The sequence below is a fragment of the Pelodiscus sinensis genome, chromosome 16 (genome assembly GCF_052426305.1).
Source record: "Pelodiscus sinensis isolate ZL-2025 chromosome 16, ASM5242630v1, whole genome shotgun sequence".
Classification (NCBI taxonomy): domain Eukaryota; kingdom Metazoa; phylum Chordata; order Testudines; family Trionychidae; genus Pelodiscus; species Pelodiscus sinensis.
In genome coordinates, this window is record NC_143067.1 from 10,379,010 (window position 1) to 10,398,967 (window position 19,958).

At 44.4% G+C, this 19,958-nt stretch overlaps 1 protein-coding gene across 2 annotated transcripts; it reads left to right on the forward strand.

The window, feature by feature from the left end:
• Positions 1–2,347: 2,347 nt before the first annotated feature.
• On the forward strand, positions 2,348–18,567 carry NME5 (NME/NM23 family member 5). Of its 2 annotated transcripts, none has more exons than XM_075900471.2 (6): positions 2,348–2,500; positions 4,178–4,344; positions 11,751–11,956; positions 13,119–13,219; positions 15,176–15,294; positions 17,840–18,533. In XM_075900471.2, the coding sequence occupies exons 2-6, from the start codon at positions 4,216–4,218 to the stop codon at positions 17,918–17,920; spliced, it is 636 nt and encodes a 211-aa protein (XP_075756586.1). In that variant the 5' UTR covers positions 2,348–2,500; positions 4,178–4,215; the 3' UTR covers positions 17,921–18,533. The 2 variants fall into 2 exon arrangements, with proteins under 2 accessions (XP_075756586.1, XP_075756587.1); XM_075900472.2 differs by lacking the exon at positions 2,348–2,500 and adding an exon at positions 11,478–11,585 and having other exon boundaries at positions 4,206–4,344; positions 17,840–18,567.
• The last annotated feature ends 1,391 nt before the right edge of the window (positions 18,568–19,958 follow it).

The window sequence follows — 19,958 nt, forward strand, 5'->3', positions numbered from 1 at the left end:
TGTGCAAGTAAACTGACGTTCTAATGTTTAAAATCAGGGCTTCTTGTATGAGAACTCTGATGCTCCCACTCAGGAATAAGCCCTCTTGCGCAAGAGCTCTTCCAGAAGAGGCCAGTGTAGACAGGCAACATGAATTTCTTGCACAAGAAAGCCCTATGGTTAAAATGGCCATCAGAGCTTTCTTGTGCAAGAGAGAGCGTCTACACTTGCATGGATGCTCTTGCACAAAAGCACATGCCAGTGTAGATGCTCTCTTCTGGAAGAGTTTTTGCAGAAGAACTCTTCTGCAAAACAGTTTTTGCGTGAGAACGCGCCAGTGTAGACGTAGCCTATTTGTTTTGTCCAGAGAACTAGCTTTCTCTGGTATCCCACGATACCTGCCCTGATGGCTTTGCTCAGTGTTTTGTGATCTCTTCTGCCCTCCAGGCATGTGACCCACCTCTTTCAAAGCTTTGGGAAGTATCTGACAGCTGAGTCAGCTGCTCCCTTTAGGGAACTAACAAAAATTGGAATGCTGCTGTTCTGCCCTGCTAGGAACACAGCAATAGGTGGACTGCTGCTGCGGGGGGAGGGGTGGAGAGACTGCTGTGCTGCTTTGACATTCCTTGGCACAGAGAGCTCACAGAGCTGCGAGGGAATCCCAAGAAATGCAGGGATCAGCTCTGCCTTCCCACAACACTGCACTGTGGTATGCTTACCCACATTGCTAGCACCTTGTCCACAGATAGAGCAAAGCAAGGTGGCCATGAAATGTTGACAATGTGAGTCAACAATCAGGGGCAGATGACCCGGGCAGCATAATTCCGCGGGGCCCCTCCCTTTGCCACGGCGCATGTGCAGTGACGCCATGCGCGTGCGCGGTGGCGCCACGGCGCATGCGCGGGGCCCGGGGCGGCCGCCCCATTCGCCCTGCCCTATATCCGTCCCTGTCAACAATGGGGGAAAGGTAGGTTTCAGGGTGTTCTCTCACATCTATTGACAAATAAAATTTGCATTTGTAGAGGGGGATGAGAGAGGAGAGCAGGGCAGCGGGGGTCAGGGGAAAAAGGATCTGGGGGGGAGGGTAGTGGGCTCAGGTAACTGGTGGAGATCTCTGGGTGAGGAGCTACTGGGGATGGGGATTGCTAAGCATGGAAAGGAGTGGGGAGTACTGGGCAGGGCACATTAGCAGTACAGGGCTAGAGCTGGGGGTGCTGCCAAGAGAGAAGTGCTAGGGTTTGGGGTGAAGGCAGCACTATGCAGAGGTGGGGGCAAAGTGCCTAAATGTGCCCAGGCTGGGGCTTCCCACGAGTGCTAGTGTAAATGGGGGGTACCATGCCCCCAAGGGAAATGGGTGAGTGCCATGCCCACAGGCACCCCAAAACACAAGTTCACCCAGGGCACCATTTTCCCTAAGGCCTGCCCTGCTGATTGTACCCATCCTATTGTACACAAACAATTGTTACAATTTCCCTTCTCTACTCTGTTGTGTGCCACATGACTACCATCCTCTTTCCAAATAAGGATGCACTACAGGGCTACTGGAAATACTTATGAACTAGCAAGTGCTCTGCATGCTGAATTCTCATTGATTTTAGCCAGTCTGCATTCAATTGAAGTTCTAGGACCAGCGTTAGGGTTAGTACAGTAAAGTATTTGGGGATCCCTCCAGCTCAGAGATGCTATATACATAATTCATTGTGTGTATGACTCCTGTGAAGACCTCAAGTATGCCAGATGTCAAATCAATGAGACGTGCAACTTATATCTGTTACAGACGCACACCACAACCCTTCCACACCAGACAGAAAGATCTAAACTGCCTCTGACCCACACAACTCAATCTCCAGATTCCCCTTCTAACTGAGCCCTGGGCCTGGCCAGTAGGGTTGCCAGGTGTCCAGTGTTGAACTGGACAGTCCAGTATTTGAGCTTTCTGTTTGGGAAATAAATTGAGAAAATTTTCTAAATAAGATATAATGTCGATTGTGATGTAATGTCAAGCGTGTCCGGTATTTTTTGTTGAAACCATCTGGCAACCCTACTGGCCAGCTTGCTGGTCAGTGCTTGGCACCTGGCAGGGCTTAATTTGGAACGAAAGAGGTGCCAGGGTTCAATCACATTGTTACATTCATAACTGATGCAGCCAGCTCAGAGGCAGCTGGGACGGGGCAGGCTGGTGCAGCCCTGTCCTAAATGAAGCATTCCAGGGCGCAGCACGTCAGGCTTTGCCCCAAATCTGGATTCTGCACGTGCCCACGGAGCGACTCAGGCTGGGAGCGCGCCCCCAGAACAAGGAGCGGGCAGGGCAGTGCAGAAGGGGAGCGGGGGGAGGGACTAGGGGCTCGCGCTCCACCAGCGCTGATGCCCCCAAGAGCAGCGCGCGCCGTGTTCCACGGCTCTGAGTAACGAAACGCGCGCCTGACACGGACCGTGCCCCACGCCGTAGGGGGCGGCTCCTTCGCCTGCTGCCTCGGGTCTCCTAGCAACCGTCGCTGGGGCCGGAGCCGCTGGGCGGAAGGTGCGTGGGGCCGAGGGGGATGGCGGCGGGGTAATGGCTGGCTCTTCCTGGGGCTCCCTGTGGACGCGGCCCGCGCGGGGGGCTCACCCAGCGGGGGGCGGCGCTGCTCGAGCCACTGGGGGGGGGGGTCAGCGCCACCGCGGGGTGGGCCCGGCTCACCTGGCTCCTGCGTTCCCTTTGCACTTTTCTGCCCGTGTGCAGAATAATTGTATGTGCCCCGAGGCATGGGCGAATGTGCACCACCCATAGACGCTGGGGATGGAAAATCCCGGTCGAGCAGTTAACTGGTTAAATGTTGGGTTAACCTAACGGTTAACCAGTGAGCCGACTAACCGGGATCTGGGTGCAGCGCCCAGCCCGCGGGGCTCCTGCCCCCAGCCCCCATACAACAGGCCAGGCTCCCCGCAGACAAGAGGCTGCACCAGACCCTGCCTGCAGGGTGCCCAGACCCGCCCTGGACCGGAAGAGAGCAGCCCCTCTCTGCGGTGGGCCCCTTGCAGGGCTGGAGAAACCTCCTGCCCACAGCAGATTGGGAGCTGCTCCATCCCCCACTGGTTAACTAGATAACCAGTTAACTTTTCGCATCTCTAATGTGCACCACCCATAGAAACTAGGGATATAAAATCCCGTTTAATCAGTTAATTGCTTAAATGGGATCTCACGGGCAGAGGATGCTCCAGCGTGGCCAGGCCCACTGTGCTGCAGTGCAGGCAGACAGGGAGCTGGTGCGCCAGCACAGCTAGGCCACTGGGTAACCGGTAACTAGTAAGCATCACCTGGTAAGTGTGATGCTTACCAGTTAACCTCTGACATCCCTAAGAAAAACACAAACCTAGCTGTGGGCGCTCTTCTAATCATCTGGGCAGCATCGGAATCTCTCTTAAGTAGCCGCACCACACACAGCTTATAGGGAACACTGCCAGCTCCCCAGCTAAGCCTACCCTGTTGTCAGGCCAGATGAGTGGGAGGAAGCTTGGATGTTCCTATGCTGGTAGGTTCCCATGCTGATGGAGGTCCAATCCTACGTGTTTTGCATAGACGTAGGACGTGTTTTGCATAGACACTGTTCCAAAGGGAGCACTAAAACTGCAGGAGTGGGCCCTTAATTTGCTTCTTCTCCAGTGATAGTCAAGTGTTAAAGAATGGAATGGTTTGAAATAAGAACCAGCTATTTTCTGCACAGATACCACAGTAGTATCTCACATAAATGAAATATTCTCCTGTTAAGATTCATTTCTAGGGAGTAAGCCTCTCATTTGTCTCGGGTGCTATGTCTACAGTGGCAAGATTTTGCGCAGCGCAAAATCTTGCCACCTGTCTACACTGGCCGCAAGTACTTGCGCAAGAACACTGACATTCTAATGTATAAAATCAGTGCTTCTTGCGCAAATACTCTGACACTCCTGCTCAGGGATAAGCCCTTTTGCACAACTGTTCTTGCGCAAGAGGCCAGTGTAGACAGGCAACATCAATTTCTTGCGCAAGAAAGCCCAATGTTTAAAATGGCCGTCGGAGCTTTCTTGCGCAAGAGAGCATCTACACTGGCACGGATGCTCTTGCGCAAAAGCACATCTTTTGCGCAAAGGCACATGCCAGTGTAGACGCTCTCTTACTCAAATACTCTAACGCAAAAACTCTTGCGTTAAAGAGTATTTGCGCAAAATCTTGTCTTTGCAGTAAGGGAGAAGCACTTGAATTTTAATCGTGACACAAAGATGCAAGCGCTAATGCCTGAGCCTCAGATTTATGTAGAAAGAACTCTGGCCCTCATCAAACCAGATGTAATTGACAAAGAAGAAGAAATAGAAGATATAATTCTCAGATCAGGATTCACCATTGTTCAGGTAATATGCTGTACATAAAATAAGGTTCTGAACACTGAGTAATCCTGTGGCATCTTAAAAACATTTATTAGGGCATAAGCTTTCATGAGCTGTAGCTCAGTTTGTCAGATGCATGAAATGGAAGCTTCACTTTTCATCATTCTGAACACTGATTTGAAGTTTGTTTATGGTCTGATAAGCAAGATGCAAACACCACCAATTTGGTTTACTTAATGTACTCTTTTCTACACACAAATGCACATCATACATCATTTGAAAGCTTATGTCTAAAATGAGGAATGATGTGGAACTGTCAAGTGTGCCTATGTAACCCACACACCTACTGGGCACGGTATACTCTCCCATGTAGTGGCACTTAGGGACTTGTGAATTTCCTCTACAGTGTTAGCAGAGAGCCAGCTGGCTTTTAGCTCAAGCGGTAGAGCAGAGGTGGGGAGCCTTTTTAGGGTCAGGGGCTGCTGATCCACAGAAAAATCAGGCAGGAGGCAGCGGTGGTTGGAGTGCCAGTGCGGGCTCCCCAATTCTGTGGGGGAGGAGCCCTGAGCCCCGGGGGCCATATCCAGGCAAGTCAGGGACCGCATCTGGCCCCTGGGCCATGGGTCTCCACCCCTGCTGTAGAGCTCCAGAGGTCCCAGGTTTGGTTCTGCCTGTGGCCATTACACCATTACTATAGAATGGGGATAAATAATGACACATTATCCATGAGTTAAAATGACCACTCAAAAATATTTGCATTTGTTTCTTTTAGTCTAATGACTCTTTTTATTATTTCAAGACCTAAAATTGGATTTCTTGGTGACCTCAAAGCATCATAGCAGTCTAAAGCAGGGGTCGGCCATAAATAACCCAGGAGACAAAGGTGGTTCGCTAGAGTTAACCCCTGACTGGCCACCATTGCTTTATTTACCTTCATGTCCACAGGTGTTGCTGCTTGCAACTCCCATTGGCTGTGGATTGCTATTCCTGGCCAATGGGAGCTGCAGGAAGTGGTGTGAGCTAGGACACAGCTTCCTGGAACTCCCATTGACCGAGAACGGCAATCCGCGGCCAACAGAAGTTGCAGCACAGGTACAGTGTGGCAGCCTGCCAGGGTGTGACTCTGGTGAATCTTGTCTGGCCCATGGACATCTGGTCTAAATTGTACAAAAATATAAAAATAATTCATACAGGTATCATTGAAATGTAATAGCACTGATTGCATTTCTAGTCAACATAATTATCATCCTTCTTGTTCACCATTGTGATCTCTGTCAAGATGGCATGGATTATCACAATCTTCATTGCTTTCTCATGTACACCATTTTGTTCAGGGAAGATTGTTCTGAGTACAGACACCAATAATTGTGCAGTGACCCCTGCTGTTACAGGTACAAATAAGATCTTGTGGAAGCTCAGTTGTCATATGTCCTTTGAAGAATGCAGGAAGCAAATTATCATCCATCTATTTCCATCCATATTGCAATAGTGATCCTATATCTAGTTTACCTATGCATGAAGACATCCACATCTGTTTGCCATGATGTTCCTTTGTCATGTTCTTCAAAACTGTCTTCTCATGGTGGGAGTTGGCCAGTGACTTATCCTTTTTTTTCATTATAGATTGATGTACAACTCGTGTCTCAGGGGAGGAGGTGTCTATTTTTTTTTCTTCCTCTGGTCACATAGCAGTGTTACCAATTTCCTTGCCGTATGCCACTTTATACAAGTTTGAAAAAGTTTCTGAAGCTGTAAACACCCTTTGTTTTGATAGTAATAAACAGATTATCCCTCAATATTAAATAGGGGTTGACACAGTCACAGCCTTTGCTACTTCATCACTGGAAAAGCTTTCAGCAAGAAGGAGTGTTTGTGTTGGAGGTGCCCTACCCTCTTAGGTATATTTTGAACCATATGCTCAGAGAGGACTTTTATAAGTGAATGCTTGGTGGATGCCACATTTTGAAACTTTGTCCAAGGAGACACAGAACATCCACCAATCACCTGATATTTCTTGCATCCAGTCTTAGATCCTATCCTTGCTCTCTCTACTTGACGTTTTCAGAGTTACTGTTGTCGTTTCGGTTAGACTTCAGTTACAGAATTGGCTTTGTCAAATTCTTTAGGACCTACCTCAAGTACTTAAAAGCCAGTTCTTTGATTGCATGTAATTTGTTTCCAAATGTCATTTGCATGACAACCATGCATGGGCAGTCAGTGAAAGTAGGGCCAGGGGAGGGGAGGCAAGCCACTAGCCCCACCTTCAGTAGGCGTTCTGGGGGCAGGGTGAAGCTGGCGGTTTGGGAAGACAGTGCCTTCCCCCGCTGAGGATACTGGCCCCCCATTCAACCATGGAGTCTTTCATATATACAGTGATTTTTTTTGCTGGTGGTGGTTCATGTTCTGTGCTCATAGATTTCTTCAACTTGAGCTTTCAGCTGATGCCCTAATTAAGCTTTGCCCTTTTTAGAGTTCCATGAGAATGGGAGAGAGACATAAGCTTAGGCCCTATTGGGTGACTAAGAACAGTTGCTATTAAAACATCATATTTGCATCTTGCTAAGGAGATGGCTGTGCAGAAAACAATTTCTGGACTGATAGCCGCTGTGATTGTCTCTCCAGACTTAAATTTGGTCTAGGCAAGGGGTATAAATATATGTGAATTCCTAAAGGAATGCTTCTCTCTTTGTAAGATTTTGTATGTAGAATGTAGTCTGCTTCCTAGAAGGATTAAATGTATAATTGCCTATGGAGGGAGTATAAGCCTTTGAAATATTTTAAAAACTAGTTTTTCAATTCAGTGACACTTGTGCACAGGTCAGTATTAGTGGTAGAAATGACAATACACAACTTCATTTTATGACTATGCAAAAGCTAAGACAGAATGAAGTGGCCTAATAAGAAACAGTGAAGACAGAGTCCACAAACAAGTTCTTGCTTCTGTACTGAGGAGGGATGAAGAACGTGTGATAGATCTCATCAACCATGTCCTCGACAGTATGACAAATTCATTTGACCCTGAATCACATCCAGAGATGCTTGTCAGCATATCTAGTAGATTGCATGTAAAATCAAATGTAAAAGATTCTCTAATGAAACTAGTAGATATTGGTAAAAAACAAATTGAGATATTTGTGAGAGGCATATATTATTCTGATGGAATGCATAGCTTCTTTAGCCCAGTATAAATTATGGGCATGTAATCTGCTGTTACTGTTGCACAACCTTGAGTGTGAAACTTATTTGGTCAGTCAATTTCAACTGAAAAAATAGAAAACTATTATCACTTGTGGCATTTTGGCAAAAAAGAATACGTGATATGAAAACATTTTATGTTAGTATATTGCAAATGGTTGATATGTCATCTCTGTCACATAGTAAACAGCTTTATCATTTCTGGTAAAAAAAATACGTATGCAAAACCAATAAACTTTTTAATACATTCTTATTTGGTAGCTATGACCAATAAACACCAGGGTAAGGTGTTGAAATTAACTGAAACTGTAAAAACTACAGCCATAATCATGTTACATTGTTTCTAGAACTGTACACAAAATGACTCTTCCTCATATTGGGTCTATAGTTTCAGCTTTTCCACAGGATTATGACACCACTTGACAGCTCCAAATTATGCTTCATTTAAACTTACATAAAATAAACTTTCAAATGATGTATGATATGCACGGGGGGTATGTTAAACTAAAAAAATATGGCCCTTTTAAAAGAACTGCCTCATGCCTAAGAAAAGTGGTTTCAAAAATAGCATCTTGCTACCCCAGATGTATTGGCTCAGTGGGTTCTCTAGAAGCAATAGCATCCTAATGTTCCATATTTATTATACCTGAGAGTTCCATATAAAATAGCTTTATTTAGAAGTGGGGCTGCTGGAATAATTTTTCTACTGGAGGTGCTGATCATGGAAACCATAGAAATGATGTATTGGTGGTTTTTATTATTGCTTTAAGCCAGGGGCTGCAGGAGGACCCCAGCACCCTTAGTTCTAGTATCACTTTTTACAAGTCAGCACAAGATTTTTCCAGCTGGCAGCACTGAAAATAAATCATAGTATCGGACAATCATTTAGTACTCTTTATATCACAGGTGGGGAACCTCCGGCCAGTGGGCTGGATCCTGCCCCCTGCTTGGGCCCCCAGCCCAATGCCCGAGGGTAAGGCAAGCCCTGCAAAAAGCTCTTTGGGCTGCCAAAAATGGAAATCTTTTTGTGGGGCCTCCTTAGCATGAGGCCCTGGGCTGCAGCCACTAAAGCCTCTGTGTGTTATTCAGACCTACCTGGCAGAGGGGAGAGATAAGCAGCTCTGTGCATTGCCATTTTCCCCCCTTATCACCGCTGGGTTGTCTCTGTGTTACCGTGAGAGTTGGGAGAAGCTCTGTCTCTGCACTGCCCTCATCTGCAATCTCCATTCCTGCAGCTCTCATTTAGCTGGAAATCCTGGCCAATGGGATCTATGGGGGACAGTGCCTGCAGGCGAGTGCAGGGCAATGCGGGTTGCACTGAGCCACCTGCTTCCCCCCACCAAAGGAGAATTGTCCCAGGAATGCATCCCAACCCCCTGACATGAGGCTCTTCACTCCCAGATCCTGCACTCCTACTCCCTGTCCCAGCCATGAGCTCCTTGTCACACTCTAATTCGCTCCCAGACCCCCCGCAACATCCTGAGCCCTCTCTCACACTCTAACTCGCTCCCAGATCCCACAGCCCAGTCCTCTGCCCCAACCCTAAGCCTGCTCCAGCACTTTGACTCCCACCCAGACCCTGCACCCACACCTAGGCCTCCTGTCCTAAAACCCCTTCAAACCTCTTAGGCCCAGCCTACAGCCCCCTGTGTGCCCCAAATGCCTCAGCACCATCCCAGAGCCCACAGCCCCAGTCAGAGCCCTCACCCAACCTTCTGCCTCAGCCCACAGCCCTCTCCCGCACCCTGAACCCCTCAGTTTTGACCCCACCCCAGAACTTAGGAGGCCTCACAAAATCTAATAGCCTTGGGCTCCCAGAAGAGCTAATCTGGCCCTGACTACAAGTGAGTTGAGTGAGGGTTTTTATTTTTTGCTTGTGTGTGGCCTCCAACTGATTTTTTATGGGTCAGTGGCCCCTGATAAAAAAGGTTCCCCATCCCTGTTTTATATGTCAGTGGCCACCATCACCAGAAGGATAGATTCTAGCAGTACAAATTGGCTGGTAATTATGCTGCTGCTGCCAGAGGTAGAACAGCATGCAGCTTCTGTAGAAATATTGACTCTGCATTGCTGGCAGCAGGAAAATATTTGAATCCTAGAATCCTAGGGCGGGTAGAGACCTCAGGAGTTTGTCAATAAACTCTCTACCCAAGACTTTGACAACACATAGAGAGCAGATATGTGCAGTGTCAAGCAACAATTTAAACAGAACCACTTTTCTAAGAATCCAGCAGAACCTCACCAAGTATTTTCTATGGTGTGTTTGCTAAGTTCATTGCAATTCATTGATTAGCAATCAGTTTCCCAGTTACTGCAGTTTTGAAACTCTCTGGAACAGAAGTAAATTAACCCTTTCACTTCAAGGAGGTGGAGGCACTACCTGCCTTTGCAGCCTCTGGAGCAGCTCTGATGTAAATTTAGGAGCATTCAAATCAGACTTTATCCTTTTATTGTCATAACTGGCAAAACACCTGGCTATCTGCTACGGGGGAGAGGGAGAGAGAAGAGAATAGCTCTGGCTCTTCCATTGCCTGCTTTCCTGCTAGGCTGTTGGCCCAGTGGGAGCAGGATAGAAGATCAACTGGCTGTGGCTAAGCCTAGGGAAATGATTAGTAAAGGATGTTCTAGGAGCTATGGAGAGAGAGATGTAAGAGTCAGTAGAGCCACACTTTTGTGCCAGCAGGAATTCTCAGTTGCAGACTTGTACAGTGCATTTGTTCCTTTTTTGCTGCAAAAGAAGCAAAATGGGGCAACGATGTGCCCCAAAGTATGGGCTATGACCTCCAAATTAATACGTGCATCCCTCAGGCTTGAAAGGTTTGGGTATCACTGGCTTAATCGCTGTTCATTGGATTTTAGGAATTGGCCACTAGATGTCACCATTATGCAGCTGTGGTCAATTATTTTGTGATTTAGAGGTAGCAGTTCAGAAACCTAAGTTGAGCTTTTCAGAAAGTAGCTTGATAGACAAGTAAACCCTTTTATTCTGCTCAAATGGAATGTTCCTTCTCAGCCCATTATATTTCAGCTACTAAAAGAGTATATTGTACTGTGGACTTTTGATGGAATAAGGACTGGAAAGCTTTACTTTCATATTTTTTTAAATAATAATATTTGTACATATCATTTTTAGCACATCAATCATTTTTTTCCAAACATATATTTATTTGCTTTACATATAATGCATCAAATTTCACCAAAATAAAATCTGAGACTTGGTAGTGTATGGTGCTTAAAGTTCCTGCTGGGTGCCCAGGGACTTCAATATTAAAGTCAATAGTCATTGAAGGTGGTGAGTATCTCAGAGGGTTGGACTCAAAAGGGAACTAATTTTCCTTTAATTTCTTTTTGCTTTCTTTCTTTGGTGAATGATGTAGGCTTACTCTGTCCCCACTGAAAATCTGCTACTGATAATTGATACTTGCAACCTAGTTAGTTGTTTAATTTAATTAAATTTAATACATTCAAATGTATATCTTTGGATGAAAAATACAATGGCTCTTCAGTTAGTGGTTTTGGAGGAAGTGAAGATTGCATAAAAGTGCAAAATAGTACTGGTGAACTGAATAATTAAGTCACAGACTACTGATAATGCATTCAGCTTCTTTTTATAATAATAATAGTGCATTAAGTCAAACATCAATTTAAAAATGCTATAGTATGTTTATTGTTAGAAAATTGACAAAAATGGCATCTTCTTACTGAGATGACCTGCTTTTTGTTGTATTCTGATTTATATCTTTTTAATTTACTGTAAACACTGCATAACCAATTCATCTCTGGGAGAATTAGCTGAATTCTATGCCAGTTGTACATGATCACCAGAAATTGACACGTCCATTTGCAGAATATTTATTATGTTTTTTCTGTCTCAGATAGTAACTTGTCTTTTAGAGGCCAGTTGAGCTTGTAGGGTTGGCAGTTAGTAAAAGAATTTGTATGTTTACTTTTATGTTTCTCAGATTCTGTGTGGAAACTACTAAGACACAAACAGGAGACCCACAATACCATTTTGTCACTTTTCAGCATGTTTTAGTGAAGACATAATGGCTGCTGATGAATCACTTAATGTAAGAAAGTGAAGAGTTATAATTCATTGCAAGTGCTAGAAAATATAAATTCTGTAATATAGCATTTTAACGCAAATCTATGTGTTTTTCATCCAGTACAATATATGTTTACAATTCATACAATATATGATTAAAATAGATGCTTACTTTTTCTTTCTTTTTTAGAAACGAAAGCTCCAATTAAGCCCAGAGCAATGCAGTAACTTTTATGCAGAACAATATGGCAAAATGTTTTTTCCTAATTTAACAGCGTATATGAGTTCTGGGCCTTTAGTTGCTATGGTTCTTGCCAGACATAATGCTATCGCTTTCTGGAAAGAGTTGATTGGACCATCAAATAGCATAAGAGCTAAGGAAACACATCCTGACAGGTAAATTACCAAAGAAGAGATTTAGGGTCAAATTGTGGCTTCACTGAAGTCAGTGGGATTTTTGCCACTGACTTCGCTAGGGTGAGGATTTTACCTTTACTGTACAAAATTAATAAAAGTTGGGGCCAATCCTTTACATTTTGAAATTATGGCAGAAAAAAGAAAAAAATTGTGTTAATTCGATCTAACTTTTTGTATTTATTACAATCTTAGTGAGAAAGTAAATACGTTGTAGGTATCTGAGGATATGTCTATACTGCAGAGGGTTTTTTGGAATTTTCCACACTGCAATTGCATTCTTTTGGGAAAAAGTCAAAAGAACAGAAAGGTTTTTCCAACAACAGTATTCCTCTTTTTACAAGGAAGAACGCCTTTTTCCGAAAGAGCTTTTTTGGAAAAAGATGTGTGTAGATGGGGAAGAGGGAGTTCTTTTGAAAGAAGAGGAAAGGGGATAAAGCACAGTTACCCTGGTGGCACTCCGTCCATAGTAATCACAGCTTAGATGCAAGATAGCCTCCATTCAGTGTGGACGCTACCTTTTGAAAAAGCAGAACGCTTTTTCGATGCGCTTTTGCTGTCTAGACGCTCTCTTTCAGAAGAAGGTTCTTCAGAAGATCTCTTCTGGAAAAGCTTCTTTCGAAAGAAGCCTGCAGTCTAGACATAGCCTGAGATAGGGATGTAACGGGTTAACTGGTTAACCAGTAAAGCATTTGCCTTACTGGCATTCTTACTGGATTAAATAGTTAATTGGCAGCCTGGCTTGGCCAGAGCAGTACCCACAGCGTGGTGTGGTGGGCCCTGCCCGACCCAGCCGGAGCAGCCCTCCACCTGTGGCATGTTGCAGTGGGCTGAGCCCATCCTGGCTGGAGCAGCGCACATTGCAGATGGCCCAGCCAGGCTGGAGCAGCCACCTGTTGCAACAATGTGGCAGATTTGGCCTGGCTTGCCCAGAGCAGCCCCTCGCCAGTGGCACAGCGTGATGGGCCTGGCCCAAGCAGACAGTCCGGCCTGCGGCATGGTGGTCCCCCAGGCTGGAGCAGTCCCCCACCATGGAATCCTGGTTAAGTAGTTAAACATACCGTTTAACTGGTTAACTTTTTAAATGGGATTCCACAACCTTAATCTGAGAGAACCATCCAACACTTCTCTCTGTTGCTTTTAGTTTAAGAGCAATCTATGGGACAGACGATCTGAGGAATGCAGTTCATGGCAGTATCAAATTTTCTTCAGCAGAAAGAGAAATTAGATTCATGTTTCCTGAAGGTACTGAGTTATTATTTGCCTTTAAACTGCAAATCATCTTTGGTGGTATGTGGCCCCATCCCTATTCTTACCATTACCTGTTTGTAGCCAAACATTCAATATAGAACCAAGGCTCAGAAAGAAGGTTTGAAAAATGTTTAGAATTGACTAACTACACTATGGCTGAGCTGCTGTACCATGTGGAGCAGAAAATAGCAAAATCTATTTTAAGAGCTACCCAAATTGCAGTGGTTTAGAATTAATTTCCCTTCTGCCTCACAGATACTGCAAATGCCCCTTTATGGCACTGGAATTGGGACAGGCAAATTCAAGGAATGGGAGGGATCATGAAGCTACTTCATTTCAGCATGTTTCACTGGAAGTAGAATGGCTTTCCAAGTGAAAATCTGCCCTAGAGCTACTGTTGATCTGAGATTGGGTTACGGGGATTCATGTTCATCTACTGATGGAGGATTACAGAGCAGTACAGTTCAGGAGCCAAGTTCTAATGGGTATGGACAAAGGCATTTGCATGTTCCATAGGTTTAGGGGAAAGATGACATAATTTTCAAGGGAATGATTCTAAGGCAAATCTATTATTAAATACTCATGGAGTTTCATAGCCACTCTGCCAGAAAACCAGAGTGGAGTAGCATGTGGTCCTGAGTTTGGAGGTATGTTTAAATAGAATTCAAACAACTTAAAAACCTGTCTCAAAGCTTGTTGCAGGTCTTTATTTAGTATGAATGTTAGTTTGCCTTTCCCCTGAAGATGATGCATTTTCTCTCTTCATATCCCATTTAAACCATTATGCCTCCTGGCCTTTGTCCCACAATAAAAATGCAATATCTGATGTAGGTTCTTCAGGGTTACAAGAATCAACTCCACAGCAGTGGGGGGACATTGGAGAAGTAGCTCCCAATGGGCTCTTCTTTGCCCAATAAATATTCAGTGAAGCAGGTAGGTCCTCAATTGGTCTTAGATCTTCCTCTCCCCCAAATTGCCCCAACCTGCTATTAGGGTGTTTTTCTTTCCCGGGACCAAACACCACTAGTGTACGATCACCACAGACATAGTATCCAGGAGCTTCATCCTTCTTAGAATTGCTTTGGGAGCAACACACTACAGTAGTTCTATGCCATGGTGTATGTTAGTGGGCATCGTTCAGCCTGTGAGCCACCTTCGGTCCACTGTGGCTCGCGGACCCCTTGGCTTCCCTCCTCCCCCCACACCTCTCACACACCAGGGCACTGGAGCCATTCACTTTCCTGTTTTTCCCCTTACTCCCTCCACTTTCAGAGGAGCTGCAAATTGACAGGTTCATGCTTTGTCCCCACTCCTCTTCCTCCCTCACAGAGCTGGAACACTGTGAGCTGTTTGCAGTGTTCCAGCTCTGAGAAGAAGGGTGAGGAGTGGAGCCAGAGTGCAAATCAGGTGATTCATGTGCTCCAAAAGTGCTGGGAGGGCAGGGAAGGAGCATGTAAGAGTGGGGCTCTGGTGCCCCAGTGTGCAAGAGGCTCTTGGGGGAAGGAGGGCAGGTAGGGGAGCTGTAGGGCTGTAGGTAGAACCAGCGGCGGCCCGTGAGCCTAGGCAAACCAGAGAGTTGCCTAGAGCGCCACCGGCCTGGGTGCCCGATGATGACATCACGGCCATTGACGGCCATACAAGCAGGGGTGCCGGTCGCGCCTTCCACCTAGGGTGCCAGCTGCTGCAGCCTGCCTCAGGCCACTCCTGAGTGGAACCCCCATGGGCCGCAGACTGCTGCAGCCCACTGAGGTGAAGGAGAGGCACTCACGTGGCCCACTCACGGTTCCTGGTTGCCAATCCCTGATATATGTCTTGCAGAGAAGCCATACAAATGGTATTATCAATTACAAGGAAAATACAACCAGTTTATTAAACATTTGAAGGAAAGTGATTTAACACTATAAGTAAATTGTTCTGCATTAATTCAGCTCACATGGATATTCTTTCCAGTGATTATTGAGCCAATTCCAGTTGGACAAGCTGCTAAGGATTACCTGAACCTATATGTCAATCCTACGCTACTAGCTGGTCTCACTGAACTTTGTAAGCAGAAACCAGCAGATCCACTGGTATGTACTCTCAGATGGGCGTTAGTCTGTAACTTAAAAAAAATGAGTGGTCCCGTAGCACCTTAGACACTAACAAAAATATAGATTGTATCAGGAGCTTTCGTGGGCACAACCCACTTCTTCAGATGTCTGTCATCTGAAGAAGTGGGTTCTGCCCATGAAAGCTTCTGATAAATCTGTATTTTTGTTAGTCTCGAAGGTGCTGCAGGACCACTCGTTTTTTAAGCTTTTATTGGTATGTACTCTGTCACTTGTATTATGTTTGCTTTATGGTGATGTTATGGTAGGGATGTAAGTGACTAGTCGACTATCCGATAGTCGCTTCCCCTCTTGCAGACTTTTTCAGAACGAGGCAGCAAGGAGTGGGGAGCAGGAGCCAGCGCTGTGGGGAATCGGCTTAAAAGCTGGTTCCCTCCAGCACCATCTCCGCGGGGGGCGGTAGAGGCAGAGGCGTAGGACCGGGTGCAATCAGTAGATTCCTGGCTCATACCTGGTTCCCCCCTCCCGATATCCCCCCCCCCCGCCACCACCATTGTGCTTTTTCAATGTATTAAGAGCCTGGCGACTAGTTGATTAACTGATTAAACTCCATTTAACATCCCTACTTCATGGTTCCTAATAATATTTCAAGGAAAGCTGTTACTGTTGTATGAATTCCACTGTTGTGTTTAGTTTCAGATCTGCTCATTGCCTATATTCCTTAGCTTCTTCAGTTTCCACCTTCCCTGCAACCTGCTAGGTAAATCCTGTCTTGACAAAGCATTTTGTTCCTATCTGACACTAATCCCTTCTTTCATTTCCCTTCTACTACACTATCAATTCTCCTCTCCCTTCAGAGTACTGTAAGCAGTTTACTAGTACTTAACACTTGACATTCACTAATTAGTGTTCAACAGCCCCATGGAGTATGCATGTCTATGTGATAAACTCCATTTTACAAATGTAGAAATCAAGGCAGAGTGTTTAAAGTAATTTGCCTAAGGCTAGAGTGAGTCATTAGCAAATGGAATTAGAACTCAGGCATTCCTGCCCTCACATTTGTGCTTAGACGCCATTACAGTTTGCTAGAAAATTTACATTATATGCTGATTTTATAAAAAATTCCAGATCACATTTCTAGATCTGAGGAAGTGGGTCTGGCCCACGAAAGCTCATCATCTAATAAACCATCTTGTTAGTCTTTAAAGTGCTACATTGTCCTGCATTTTGCTAGACTTCTCCAGGGCTCCATTTCTTGACTGTAAGGCAGCAAAGGGCAACTTAGGGCTGCATGAGAGTGGCTCTCCATCTCAGTGGGCTGCGAGACTGTTGTAACCAAAATGGTGTCTTGCAATAAGGTAGTTTTGCTAACTGCACTTGTGTACCTAGTAATACCAGAAGGAAAAAAAACTATGTCAAGAAATACCAGCAGAATCTGACAAATCTGCACATGGGCAACAGTTAAACAAAATGTCTTGCGTGTCATACATAAAACCCTGATGGGCTACATGCATGTATGCTCACCATTGCTGCAAAGGGGTACTATAAGGTACTCACATATGATTGCAGTGTAGAAAGTTGTAACACTGTCTTTGTATGAGGGGGTTCAACTGTTGAAGTAGCTGGCAGTGTTGTCAGAACTGACGTAATTAATATTTTTCTGTAAGTATTTGAATGCATATTTTATTTTTAAATTAGAATTCTCATACTTATTCTTTGTACCAAGGTAAGGCTAAAAAGCCCTCGTACAGACACTTGTGGGCTGTGTCTACACTGGCATGAATTTCCGGAACTGCTTAAAACGGAATACTATTCCATTTTCAGTTTTTCCGGAAAAGGAGCATCTACATTGGCGGGCTGCTTTTCCGGAAAAGAGCCCCGATTGCCATTTTCGCGATCAGGGCTTTTTTCCGGAAAAGACTACTGGGCTGTCTACACTGGCCCTTTTCCGGAACAGTGTTCCGGAATAAGGACTTATGCCTGAGCGGGAGCAGAATAGTTTTTCCGGAATAGCGGCTGATTTTGTACAGTAGAGCATCGTTGCTTTTCCGGAAATTCAAGGGCCAGTGTAGACAGCTTGCAGCTTATTCCGGAAAAGCGGCTGATTTTCCGGAATAAGTGGCCCAGTGTAGACACAGCCGTACTGTATAGACATGGTCCCTGACATGAAAAGTCTAAAATTCAGCTCCTGCCTGCCACCCCACACTGCTTCCTCAGCCCGGCTCCTAGGGAGCTGGCTGCTGCTCCTGTGCTGCTGCCTCTGGTACAGAGACAACAGTGTGGACTGGCAGCCCGCTCTCCAGGAGTGGGGCGGGAGCCTGCGTGTAACCATAAACGTTAACCAGTAAGTCCTGGCTTATTGGTTAACCATTAACAAGGTTATATGTGCACATCCCTACTATAAACCGAGTGTACAGTTCTGAATATTTGAACAGTGTCTCAAACAAAGGATCTGTTCTAGTAGTGTCTGTACCAAAATAAAGTCTATAATAAGAAGAGACAGGTTTTATGGGACTTAAATGGTTTTTACTGTTTTCTTTATGTAGTTGTTCTTTTCATCCTGTAGGTTTGGTTTGCTGATTGGTTGATAGAACATAATCCCAATAAACCTAGACTACGGCAGCAGATGACTGTAGAAGAGCCTTAAGGATGAAAATCCAGTGGAGATTTTGTCAATTTAAGTTACCTATTAGTATCATTTTAAGTGTATCCTTTGAATTTGTAATTAATATTGTGTACAATAAATGTTAGTGTTATAACCAACTATAAATTGACTGATAATAATTGGATACATTTGTTTTAGGATCTATTCACATTAAATTAATAAATATAGAATCACATGCTACAATTTATTGTGTTGTGTAATAAATTACATTGTGTTTTGTGAATTCTCCCTCTTTACCTTGGTTTCCTACCCATACAGAACCAAGTTTTTATTTACACCATTGTATATTCAAAGTACTTCAGTTGTTTCTAATGAGTCATTCAAGTGGCTATTACCAAAAGACACTTTTGAACTGCACTTTGTGAAATCAAGTCTTGCTTATAGCATCTGCTTAATAGATACTTATCTCAACATAATGTTGAGTGATGAGATGTACTCCAAGAACCATGTATGCATGCCTGAAATTTTAGCACAGTGGCTTGAACATCAATTACAAGTGGTAAAATTACTTTGAAATAATAAGATTCATTTGAGTCTGAGTTTTTACTAAAGATACTCTTTGGAGGAAAGACTTTGACAGCAGATTTCAGTAACAGGCAGCTAATGGCATAGCATTTACAAATCAGATCCCAAGATTTCTATTTAAAAGCCAGGGGTAGTTGTATTTCTGATAGTGATCCATAGTTTACTCCATCTCCAATTTTTGTTTCAGCATGTTCTAATAGGAAAAAGTGTTAACATTTAATATGTTATCCTTAGTGAAAAAGTTCTTGATTGCTGTCACTTAATTATGTTAAAGGTATATTTTGAGTACTGACTTTTTCGTATTATCTCTATATTTTACAGTAAAATTTTAATTTATTATACAGATAGGAGTTTTTCCAAGAATGGGATATGAGCCACTCTCTTTGAAGTGTGACAGCCTGATTCACCTCTACTGCCTTTTCTCAAGAAAGGAAGCTGATTTAGAGTTTTGTATAGGCTGAACCTCTCTAGTCTGGCACCCTCAGGACCTGACCAGTGCCACCAGAGAATTTGCCAAATTATGGGAGATCAATATTGTTCAGCAGCATTGCCAACACTTTCACTGCTTATTGGGCTCTTAGAAGACATTTTGGGGTAAATGAGTTAAATAGCAGCACAGAAGACTGAGAGCCAGGACTAGTAGCTGTAAACAAACTTTATGGAACCGTGGAAAAGTTGGCCACCCCCATGATAAGTGGACATTCTACTAAATAAAATTGTGCTGGACCACGGATGTTGCTGGATCAGAGAGTGCCAGACTGGAGAGGTTCAACCTGTAGTAGTGCCTTTTCCTCTAGGCATTCTATACAAGCATTCAGAGAGTTCATAATTTTGCCTTGCCAGCATGAATTGAACATAATAGATCTAAAACATTTTAGCAATTCTTCGATGCTTGACCCATAGTAGGGAGGTGAAGGGGTAACTGGTTGGGAGTCAACAGACTTGTGCAGGGTGGGGAGTGGTTTGGACATATTTTTAAACAAAAATTAAACTGGATTTTTTTGCAGGAAGATGATACAATCTGCTTCTTACCATATGGCATGAAGGTTATTCTTGGAACTGCAGATCCAGTAAGATTGGAGTGTGTGGCTGCTCATCAGGCACCAGGGCTGGCTGATAAGTGATTTCTTATCTTTAAGGATAGTCTAATTTAAATTTGCAATGGGCCTTGAACATACCCTCTAAGATGGCAGCAACCTCAAGGAAAACCCCTTCCCCTCTTGCTTTTATATCAACCAGGAGGCAGAGATCACAGCTTTCTGAGTGAACAAGTGCCACAGATGGCATCATTACTCAAAAGCTTATGACTTTACTTCAGCATCTGTGAGGAAAGGAAAGAATTGGATGGGTATTTGATAACCCATATTTCTCACCTATGACGACAGGAGAAAATTAATTCGTAGGACCATTTAGTTGCCTCTTCTTTTCCCAAATAAAGTATTTACTAATCTTGCACGCCCTCCAGGGACTAGAGACCTAAGCAAGTCATCACATT